This window comes from Drosophila subobscura, chromosome U (assembly GCF_008121235.1).
Source record: "Drosophila subobscura isolate 14011-0131.10 chromosome U, UCBerk_Dsub_1.0, whole genome shotgun sequence".
In the NCBI taxonomy this organism is placed as follows: Eukaryota; Metazoa; Arthropoda; class Insecta; order Diptera; family Drosophilidae; genus Drosophila; species Drosophila subobscura.
Window position 1 is genome coordinate 21132794 of NC_048534.1, and position 12163 is coordinate 21144956.

Consider the following 12163-nt stretch of genomic DNA (forward strand, 5'->3'; position numbering starts at 1 on the left):
TGTATTTGCCTTTGCCAGAAATTCTCACAAATATTTGCATATAATACAATGTGCAACATACGCGCTCATTCACGTATTTAAACAGTAAATACTTAATGCTCTTAGCCTTAATGCATTCGACATCCAAAATGAGTAATTGGGTTGTCTGAATTTCCTAGAATTATCAGCCAAAAGCTGAATTTTCCATAATTTTATTGCTGGTACTAGTATGTCATGAGAATATCAAAGCAGTGTGTCAGAATTGCTCAAAAATTTCCCATAGCCGAATAAAACACTTTTGCAACGAATCACAAATTGTAGTATAAGTTACAAAATCGAAATAAATTGAAACGGAAAAGCGTAAAACGGTAAAACAAAAAGTTCCGCAAAGTTTTGATATAGCTTTGTTCCTATCGTGCGTGCCCGCTCTGTCTTGCAGTAAAGCTATTAAGACCGTGGTGTGAGTGAGGGAGAGCGCTGCAAGCAAAGTAATACAAAAAGAAAAAATGTTGTCAAATTTATTGCGTGGCTATCAGCGTGTAGGATGTCGCCCAATGGCGCTGCGTTACTTCTGCTTAGATCTGGTCTACAAGGTTAGTGTTTGAACAAGCGATATTCCCAGTTTGTATACCACTCCCTGTCGTTTTGCTGCACAGGATGATTATGTTGAGAAGTTGCGGAACAGCTTCTACTCGGAGGAGCGCAGCAACGTATTGTTGCCGACATACAAGAAGGCTATGCTCTATCCGGACGATCTGGCCGTTAGGGATAATGTCGGGGAGTACACCTACTTCCAGTTGTATATGGCAGCCAAGCGATTGTCCATACAGATCTCAAATATATGCGGTAGCTATTGAACAAACTACCGGCTATAGGCTGGATCTCTCACACCTCTATTTGTTTGCTCTCAGGCAGCGGCGCTTCGTTGCCTGTGGGGTTTTTCTGTGCCAATAATGCCATGTGGATTGTGATGCTGTGGAGCTGCTGGATGTCCGGCCAGGTGGCAGTGCCACTGCGTACGCTACCTTCCCTGGAATTGTTGCGTCTCCAGGCGGTTGATTGTCGGCCAAGCCTGTTGCTTGGCACACCTGAAAACGAAAACATTATGGAGGAACTGGCCAAAACCCTGAACGCTGCCACCATTATGCTAAACCATGACTTTGTGCCGCCCGTGAAGGACATCTCCTCGACAACGATATATGCCCAGCAGCTGGTGATCACCGGAAAGTCGGGCGTACTAATGCCAGAGGCCATGCTGCCCAATGACTTTTACGAGAACAGCATGGCCATGATGCTCTACACATCCAACGAGACGCATAGCCCCAAGCCGGTGATGCTCAGCCATCGCAATATGGATGCCCAGGTCCGTTGCCTGATCGACACCTGGCGCCTGGGGCCCAACGATACCCTGCTGCCCGTGCTGCCGATGCTGCACATGCACATTGCCATTGGGGCAGTGCTTCATGTGGGCGGCAATGTCGTGCTGCAGGGCGGCTTCAACACCAGCAGCATCTGGAACTCGCTGCTGGGCGTCAATCTGTCGACCAAAAAGCGCTGCACCTGCTTCCTGGCCATGCCCATCGTATACAAGCAAATGATTGCCGAATACCAAAAGATGTTCCTCAAGGATACGCGCATGGTCGAATACATTAAGAAGCACTGTAGCGAGAAGATGCGTTTAATGGCCACTGGCTTTGCAATGCTGCCCGATTCGGTATTCAATAGCTGGCGCGACATCACCGGCCACCACATTTTGGAGTACTACGGCATGTTGGAGACGGGCTTCGTGCTGGGGCATGCCATCGAGGAGGGTCCCAAGGAGCTACCCAAAGTGGTTAACCAAATACGTGCACCCAAACCACAGCCCAGATCCTTTCCACCCAACTACAAGACGGGCATGCTAGGCACCCCTCTGCTGGGCGTCACTGCCCGCCTGATGAGTCCCACTGGCAAAGAGATCTTCAAGTGCCAAAACCATGTCGATGGTCCCATCAAAACGGGGCCCCTCAGTGAGGCCTCCAAAATTCCTGTCGCCAATTTCGATCCCAGCAAAGCTGTGGCGGTTGGACAGCTGGAGATTGCCTGCAAGCATCTGCCTGGAGTAGACGTGGAGGAGAACTTCATACCCACCGGCGACATGTGCGCCTTTTACAATGACAACTTCTACTTCATTAGCAAGACGTGCGATGTGGTAACCGTTGGGGGTTTCAAGCTCAACGGCTCGGAGGTCAAGAAGGTGCTGCTCTCGCATCCAAAAATCAACGATGTTGCCGTACTGGCCATCCCGAATGAGGTGTGGGGCCATCGACTCTGTGTCATTTGCATTGTCTCGCCCAATGTCGAAATTGAGTTGGAGTCCATCGAGTCATATTGCCAGGAACACTTGCCACCCTACAAATGTCCTCAGGTCGTAAAGGTGGTAGTCGCCAAGTAATTTGCCACCGTTTAATGCTCAGTCGACATTTCGACCCGACCACTTTCATCTTACACGATAATTTTTAAAACACGAAACTCGAAAGAATAAATGAAATTTCAGGCATTGCCAAACGATCTCTTGATGAACTTTAATTTGATTATGTCCTTGAGTCGAGGTATTAAAAATTTCTATTGAATCTGTCTGTCATTACTGTCTTTGTTGCTGGCAGCCAGCTCATACAAAAAATCGCTTCAACGGCATTCTTTCACATAGCATTCCATTCCTCTCACAATGCCAACGGACGGCAGGGAAATTCTAGCTCGTTAGAAAGAGGAAGACTCTGCTGCTGTCGCTGCCTCCTATCGGACTCTCCCTTTTGCATCTCCCGTTCGTAGAGAAGATTTTTTTGCATAGCTGCCGTGGTCCGTGTCATTGGAATGCGCAGCACGACGATGATGCGATGCCTGCAAATAACGGTAACTAACAATGAGGTCCATGTAAATAGGGAAGGAATTCATCAGCGCTTGGTATTTCATACTAAAAGTTTTTCTATGCAGCTCTTGCTTTATTGACAAAGTTTGATTTAATTGATTTGTTTTGTTTTTTTGTTGTGTTTCATCGATGAACATTTTCCAAGTTTAAATTTCAGATGCAAAATATGTTGCAGTTAATGCATGGCATGTTAATTAATTCTTAACAGTTGTTTGTCGCGAGAACAAAAAGTTGAATCATTGTTTTTTCACTTTAATGTTTGCTATTTTCAAAGCTTTTAATATGTTGACATCAACAACTGATACAGCTGGTTGAAGGGGACCAAATACTTGATAAAATAGATCTGACCCGATGTCAACCAGCTACATACAGCGTTGCGCATAATAATAAAAACACAGCACAAAATTGAATTGAATTGAATATTGTTGTGGACTGTTTGCATTTCATTAAGCACGTTTTGTTCCAGCATCAATTGGGGCTTCACAATATTCAGACGGCCGGCAGTCGCATAAATCAATTCCCACTAATTACACGCCATTGTTGTGGGCGGTGAATTATTTTATTTTTGCAAAACAATATTAATTGAATAAAATATGCCAATGCAGTAAATCACACTAACAATGCAGTGGCCGTCATCTTTGACAATTATTTTTTGTTCCACAAAATCGTAGGCCGAGGGATCCCTATCGTAATACCCTCTATGTTACATATATTCATGAAATGCTTACAAAAACAGTTTGTTGATTGTTTTCTGGCAGTACTTTACCTGCGATAAAATTTAAAATTAACCAAAAGATAATTAAGATTGAGAGGAACACCAAACGAAATTGCTTTACCAGGTATTTCCTAGTCTATAAAAATACGTACATTAACACCAATTTTCACTTGATTTTAATGGATTTGCCAACTTTAAAGTTTTATTTTTTCTGACCACGCTTTCTGTATGATGCTCCTCCCACTAGGCATTCTCATTGTTCACACTTTCCCCCACACACCACTATCTCTTTCCCACTCTCTTTGTGCCTGGCATTCTGTTGTTGTTCTGCTGCTGCTTGCGCCACATTAGCTTCATTTGTTCTATTGTTTTGATTATGATTTACAATGCCCAATGCGTTTGCTTTTGTTGCTGGCTTGCGGTACTTTTTCACGCGTGCGTGTGTGTGAGCTTGTGTGGGTGTGCATTTGTGTTGAACAAAGCATAATACATACAGCATTTGCATACAGCAAAAAGAGACAAAGAGAGTGGGGGGAGCGTGAGATGACTGTATACCACACAATAAATTTCATTTAAGCTGTGTGCCAAAATGGTCTTTTGTGTATGAGTGTTTACGATACCACAAGCAGCGGGTATTATGGTTATCATCAGATGTTTGTGGAACAAATGAGAACGAAGATGTTCAGTAGTGTATTTAATTTGTCTTATTTTAAGTTTCTTCAATTCTAAACTTCTAAAATTGTATCAAAGAGAAGTCCTAAACCTTCAGAGGGTATGTTAAAATTTGTTATGTCCAATCCTTAATTACTCTGTTGTTTTCTCTTAATTCCCATACACTTACAAAACTGTTGTTAACGCTTATTGGGCCTTTTGGTTGAGTGGCGAATTCCCCAGAGTAATCGCAAAGAAACTTATTTCCACACACCAATGCCCAGGTCCAAACTTTAATTTGTATGCTTTAATTTTCAGTGGAATAACATGGAATAATGACTGGGAATTTTTGCAATCGAGGGCCATGCCAAAGCCCCTCTCCATACTAGTAGAATTTGCTCCTCTCGAGAATGGTCTCAATCGAATTATCGCGCTTGTTCGGTTCCTCCTTGGCCGGACGTGGATCGTTTGTGGAAATCATTTGCTTGCTGACAACAATATTGTTGGGTGTAGTCGTCGTGGTGGTAGCGGCCTTGCTGGTGCTCGGCTGATCCGCCAATATATCAGTGGGGAAGAAATGCGCCTCCAGCTGGCGCACACCTTCGGGGGTGCTCAGATCGTAGGCGAACTTCAGATACTTGTCGAAGAAGCTCTTGTTGCGGTTGCTCTTCTCGGGACTGGGCGACTTTGACTTAGGCTTGGCCCTTACCTCCTTCGAACCTTTTGACTTTTTGAGCGGAACATGCTGAGCAGTGGCCACGGGTATCGCGATCCTAGGGCTCTTGGCTGGAGGGTCCATTAATCTCTGATACGAGTTGTAACCAGCTGTAGTGACGTCTGCTACGGGTATATTCCAGCGTGCGGGCGTCCTTGCCCCCTGGCTGGGAATCCGCACGTCCTGCCCTTTGGCATCCTGAGGCTTGGTCTTGGTCGGGGTGTCCTGGGTCTGCTTACGGAAGCCCAACTGACGCTGCGCAGACTGATTCGAGGGTACCTTACCTTTCACTGCAGTCGATTCGGCGATCTTTGTGGTCTTGGGTTTACCAGGAACCGCTGGCTTGCGGGTCGCGATGTTCTGCGCCATCTTTCTAGAAAAATACTTTTGGAAAATAGGACTATATCGGAACTATAAGGAAATTTGTAAAGAAATTATTCTATTGAAAACTATAGCCAATCCAGAACATGAAGGTCAACTGAGATTTGTACGGACTAAATGGAAACAAATGATTACAAAAATATGATGAGAAAGGCAAAGGAAATTCTTTTGGGAATTCCTCAATTAAAATGCTCGAGTTTAGCATTCCATGATTCTTGTCTGGAAATAAAAAAATATAATACACAAAAGCATTTGCCAGAAGAATTTTACCCAAACGAAAGGTTTATAATCCGCTTGGATATAAAGTCCTTTTCCCCTTATTTTTCGCCACTGACACGACAAAAAGTCAAAGCTTAAAATGTGAGTAATTTAACAAAAGCGAAACGAGAAGGAGAGATAAAAAAGATAGATCCACATAGAGGCAGAGAGAAAGAGAGTTATTTTGTTGGATTCCTTTTTTTCGGACAGCTGGTGGAAAAAAGAAAAAATAGACAGCAAAAAAAGGAAAATAACAATTAATTCCGGATAAACACATTTTATAATTAAAAAATTCCTTTCGTTTCTTGACGAACACACAAAAACAAAGACAGCGGTGCTAAAGTGAAAGAGCAAAAGAAATTAAGTGAAAAAAACAAGAGATAGAGAGAGAGAGAGAGCAGAAGGACAGAGTGAACGGAGCAGGACACGAAGCGACTGAATGACGACAGGCAGGACACAGCTTAGGAGACTGACACCCAAGACTGGCAGTTTGAAGAGTGGGGGTTCAGTGGAGCACATCAAACTCAAGATATGCTGCAGAGCAAGCGGAATGAAAAGCGAACTAAATGCAACACATGGCAAGTGCGCAATGTTGTCTGGAATTTGACGAGAAAACAAAAATTTAATCATTCTTTCAGGGTACTGAGGCACAGAGAGCTGGGGGTTGAACTAAGCTGATTAGGGTTACCAAAGGGAGGGAGCAAAAGCAAACCTTCGCTAATTTCTTATTTTTCTAGCTTTTCTCATCTTCTTTTATATTTGTTTGGATGTACTCTTGTAAAGGGTCACATTTCATTATCTTTTCCCAACCATTCCAAGTCGAACTAAATTATATATGTATATATATACATATGTTTGTTCATCGAACTTTAGCTTTTCACAATAATTTATGTTAAAGTAGACTAACAAACAGATCTGTTTCTTTAGTTAAACAAATTCATTCACTGTTCATGTAACAACTGAAAGGGTATCTCACATTTGTCTACAAGCTTTATTTTCTTGCAAATATTTTTTTCGTTCCTATCCTTTTTTTTGCATTTCCGTGGACCAAGTAATTTATTGTTTGTTGCGTAATTAACCTGCTTCGTGGTCGCGTTCTTGGCTTTCACACTTTTGTTGCTGCCTTTTTGCCTAATGACGTTATATACATTACATTTTGCATGCCTCGAGGATGAGGCAGCCAGCCAGCAGTCACCATTTATCGTAATTTTTTCTGCATTTTTTTGCCGCTTCCCGAGGCGAAAGAAATTTCATTTCATTTTTGGTGATTCGAGTCTTATCTTTGTGTAAAGTCGTCCACGTAATTAGTTTCATCCTACGGTAGACTACCGTCCCCCACTATGGCGAAAGATGGCGACCTGTGCCCGAGTTTTCTCCCCTTTTTTTCGCTTACATTTCAGAAAATTGTGCGCAGCTTGGCTAAAATTTGGTGGACTGGGGAGCTCGGTAAAGATGTAGCTAACTGGGGGGGAAAAAGGTTATAAGCGGTAGGGGTACAGGGGGAATTGGATGGGCCAAATGTCAGCTTAGACCCTCGCAGGGAATGCGAAATGACAGGCAAATTAAAGCTGAGTGGATGGGTTCGGATTTGGATAGGGGAAAACTTTATCAGAGCTAAAAATAACCTGATAAAGGTATTAAAATAGTCATGCTTCAGCGGAAAAAATGCTTCAAAAAAGGTAAAAATCTTCACTGACATTCGATGAATATATATTTGAAATGGAAAAAGTTTCTGACCAACACAAAGGGCAAAAAAAATATTTAAATAATTGGATTAAAAGTCAATTTCAACAGAAAATGTCACCATCAGCGAATGCAGAGCTGATAAAAGATAGCAATTATATTCACACATCAAAAGTTTGGACATTTACTCCAATGGGAAACTAATACTGAATATTCGCTGACTTTCTAGGGATTTTGGTTGCATGCAAACTAGGTTTAGAATAGATATAACAATATTCAAAATTAAAGTAATTGTTCATCTTTTACATAACTAGGACTTAAGTTTTTTACAGTTGTAATATTTAATTAAATGGCTTAACTGCTTCTCTGAACTGTTTCCCATATGTTACATAGACTCATCTTCTCTGTGGCTCTTTGTTTTCTGCAGCTGCTAATGCTTTAAGTTTTCTTTACGAGCTCGAGAAGCGTTTCCATTCAACATGAAAGGAACATTTGTATTCATCGTGAAGGGAATTGTTTGGGTTGAAGGAGATTGCTCAGGCAGCCTGTTGCCAATTGTTGGACAAACAACTATTTACTTGACATTTGTGTTGGGATGTGTTGTCGTTGTCGCTGTGCCCCTCCAACTTGACTGCTATTCTTTTCTTTTCATTCAGGTCCTGCGCCATTGTCCTTTGCCTCCACTTGCCACTCTACCCCCCACTCTTCCCTTCCGTGAGAAGAGGCAGTTGCTCTTTCTTACTTTGTTGTGCCACTCTCTTGGGCATTAGTGTCAACAGAATGTTGCAACAACTTCTCACCTGCCTCTTCAACTGAACATGTAGCCATATATCTCACTACTTGAGTGGCAGTCAATTGGAATTCCCAAAAATATATCTATAAATTGCAACATAAATTATACGCCTAATCGAGTGGGGAAATCTAGTCCCAGGTGCTTAAGCGGAAATGGAGCACAAAATGAAGGTACAGTCAAGCAGAAAATATAAATGGACTTCCGACTTTTAGATACCCAATGGTCAGTAAAAACGAAGGGAGTAAAGGTTCCCCTTGATGACAGACAGGGCTCTTTTCAGACTTTTCTGTTAAGAGTGTTTGGTCAAAAACCTTAACAATACGTAAAGTTTTATTCATAGGACCAATAAAATCTATAGGGTATGGCTTGTACTCCTCAATTTGTGTGAACAAAAATACATCTCTGTGTTCTCTCGCTTTGTCTTTTCCCACCGTTCTTCCCCTCAATGCTCCTTCCCTCTTTCTCGCTCTCTGTCGCCGGCGCCATTCGTTGATGTTAACATTTCCGCTTTATTTGTCTGTCTGCCCTTTGGTGCCCGGCGCTTTATCTGTGCCACCCACTCCCCCCCGTCCGCTTTCAGTGCTTTTCCACCAACATTTATTTGGATTTTTGTTGCTGCAGTTGCAGTTTTATTTGTGCTGCTTTCAGTTTTTATCCCTTCAGTGCCGCTGTCTCAGTCTCCATGGACGTTGACGTTGTCTAATGTTTTAAATATAAACTCCAAATAATGCACAAAATAAAAGCATAAATCAGCTTTGGATTTCTTTTCAATCTGCACAAAAGAAGTCACGGATATAGCAAGAGGTAGCGAGGATAGCAGCAAGAGATAGTCCTCCAACCTCCGTCCTCCACTTTTGTTGTTCTGACTTGTTCGGGAAACCATAAATTATTTGCTAAACAAGTTTATCTAACTAATTTGATAGTCTGAGTTTGCTTTCAGTGGTTTTCTCTTTTGGGTTTTGGCTTTAGAAACAAGTTTAAGAGGATATGTAACAAGAAATATTTGGAAGATATTTTGATTTATGGGAAAAGGCTGTTGGGATTTAATATTTATGCTTTAATGCAATGCTTTGCAATGCTCAAAATATACGCTTGTAAACGGGTCATAATTATCCTCAGCAGAATTCCCATCTCAATATCATTCGATGGAGATACGTTACTTCCATCGAACCAACATCATTGGAGGGTTGTCTGACTTACACAATTCTCGCCCGACAGAGCAAAAGTGACAGTTAAATTTCCCGTTTACCTCTCTTTCGCTCTGCATCAGAAACACAGATGAGCGATCAATCAAAAATTACATGCAAAGTGTGCCACCAAGGACTCCCTGCTGCTCCTGCTCATACTCGTGGTACCACAGCGGCTGATGTCTCTGCATCTTGTGAATTGAAACGTAAAGTGTGGGCACGTAGTCCAGGTGCCTTCCATACCCACTTCACCTGGCCATTTAGCCACACGAAACAGTTAATTAAATGATGAAAGCATTGACGTGTCGCAAGCACTAAACGGACAACCGACAGGAGCAGGAGGAGGCACCCAGGCAGGCAGACAGCCAGGCAGCAGACAGGCAGCCAGTCAGCCAGGAGTGCTGACATGCGAAGCCAGGCGAGACTGCAGGATAGACGGAATGGAATGGAATGGACTGGTCTGTAAGCCAGGGACTTGCCAGGCACTACTTCGAGCTAGGAACTTGACAGACGCACGTTCACTGAGTCCATAATGCAACGAGAGAGCTGCTGCTCCCAGCTGTGGCAGATGCTCACGAACGGAGGGTACAGTGGTTCAGGGGCTAATGGAAAACAAACCAATCGATTCTACATAGAGCTCATGCAGATGGATGTCAAAAGATAATAAATAATCTTAGAATGGTCAGACTTCGATCCTAAGAATTTAAGGTAAAGAACACAGCAGAATTTAAAGTTTCAGATCTTCTTCAAAATTAAACCAAAGTCCCAACTCAATTTGAAAGAAAACAAATTTTTGCTTCTTTGCTTTGGTGCAACCCACTGTGCGTCGTGCTCTTGGGTCACGTACACGCTTCAGTTGCATGTCACACGCCGCTTGATTGGTTGCCTGATTCGTTGATTGCCCTGCTCGGGCACTCACGTGACGGCGCGTAGCCCTCGGGCATTGTCCAAGCAACCAACCTGCGGTTACTGGTTTTTCTCTGCCCCAGCACTGTCCAATCCAATGCTGCTCATGCAACACCTCTGTGGCACCACACACCCCACTTGTCTCTCCGTGTCAGTCAATGCAATCAGATGTCTCATACATGTGTGTGTGTGCGCATTCTAATTTTCATTTCATTTCCACTCGAGAGCCGCAAAATCCACCGACCAATGAACCAACGCTTTACGTTGCGGATCGCGTCAGTCGGTCATTTGCTGATTTGATTGATGGCCAAATGCCAGTTACCGTTGCTGGGCCCTGCTGTTTGGCCAGCTAATGAACTTACATAAGTGAAACCGTTAACAAGTTATGGACAAACGGGATTTGCTTGGCTCCCCATGTCCATGAGTGGTGTGTGTGTTCGCCTGGATTCCCATGTCCATGCATGAGAGCCGTGCATCGCCCGTGGTCCCATATCCATGTTGTGTGTTCGCCCCAACAATTTCTCATGTGGCAAATGTAAACAGATTTTAGGACGAGTTTTAGCCTCCAACACGGAGCAGGTAACATTGGGAAATACTCATATGGAGGAGTGCTGCAACCTTGTTCATTACGAAAGTTGATAAATTCACGCAGATTTAACATACCAAGTGGGCAGCAAAGTTTCCTCAGTTGCAGATTAGTTTCTCCTAGTTGTTCGCATTTTTTTAGCTTGTTACCTTCATAAACCCGATGCTGGCCATGTCCTGAGAATATGTTTGCTGTGTTATTGCCAGCAGCGTAATATTGTGGCTATGATGTCCTGCAAGAAACAGAGCAGAATAAGTACAAGTGGATTAGTAATGCAGTGAAGGTAATTGCTTTGCGTGTACGTTGTGGAAAGCTACAGAAATGTATAATATATATTCAAAAGATGCTAGTGCCACACAAATTAATACATATTTAACATATAAATGTAATAAATAAATTATATCTCAGTCCCACATCTAAATATGAATCAAAATCACTGATTTCTACTTAGTCCAAATAAGTTTATCAGATTAATTCAATTAACCAACAGGCATGAGTATATTTTACCATTCATTCACCTCTTCGCATGTTCATTCTGTGCCTTTCTAGTGATTTTAATTCAATTAACCAACTTTCGTATGCAAGATTTCCATCACGTGTCCTCCACAATCTGTAGCGCCATCCTCTGCGTGTCAAGCACTCTCTAAGCAAACTTCTGCCAACCAAATTTGTTGTTCTTTGCAACCACCCCATGTGTGGATGTGAGTGCAAAAGAGAGACTGAAAGCCATGTCCACACTTGACAACCGAAACGATAATTTTCTTAACTAAATTGTCCAGGGCAAGGCAAACAATTTGGCAAAGACAAAAGTTGTGCAAACAAATAAACTCATCGAAGACATCAGCCCATTAGGCTCGCTTAAAGTAGTTGGGCAAACAAATGTGTGGAATAGCTGGGACGGAGGGCTTAAGGTGTCTAGGTTGGAGTGCTGGTTGATGCTGAAGGACAAGCACAAACTTACACAAGAGCCAAAGAGTTCAAGAGTCGAAGCTAAATCTTCTGAAGTTTTGCCTGTTCCATGCAGGTTTTTGTTGAGTGAATTTTAGTTTTATTTTTGTTGTTGTGATTTTTGTGGTGGCGTAGGAAGCATCCTAGTCGGTTTACCTGTCCATCAATCTTTCCCTAGATCAATTTCCTAATTGATTGACCTGCACACACATCTTGATCCCAGCATGAATTACAATTAGATTATGTTCTATCCAAGGTAGTATTTGTGTATGCATTAAAAGGTATCCCAAATCGGAATCTCTGACTGTTGCTGCATCGCTTTGGTACTCCATTTTCACTGACTTTCATTTGTTGTTTCGCCGAAAGGTTAACTCCATAACAACTACCGCAAACTGCATTGACTGACAAGTCGAGTTTTCATCTCTTTTCCGTCCGTCGTCTGTTTTTTTTCTT

The 12163-nt window shown here is 42.6% G+C and overlaps 1 protein-coding gene across 1 annotated transcript; it reads left to right on the forward strand.

Annotated features, from left to right (window-relative positions):
• Positions 1-409: 409 nt before the first annotated feature.
• On the forward strand, positions 410-2547 carry LOC117901671 (malonate--CoA ligase ACSF3, mitochondrial). The gene is made up of 3 exons (XM_034812511.1): positions 410-572; positions 636-825; positions 891-2547. Exons 1-3 carry the CDS (start codon positions 486-488, stop codon positions 2411-2413), a joined length of 1800 nt encoding a protein of 599 aa, XP_034668402.1. The 5' UTR covers positions 410-485; the 3' UTR covers positions 2414-2547.
• The last annotated feature ends 9616 nt before the right edge of the window (positions 2548-12163 follow it).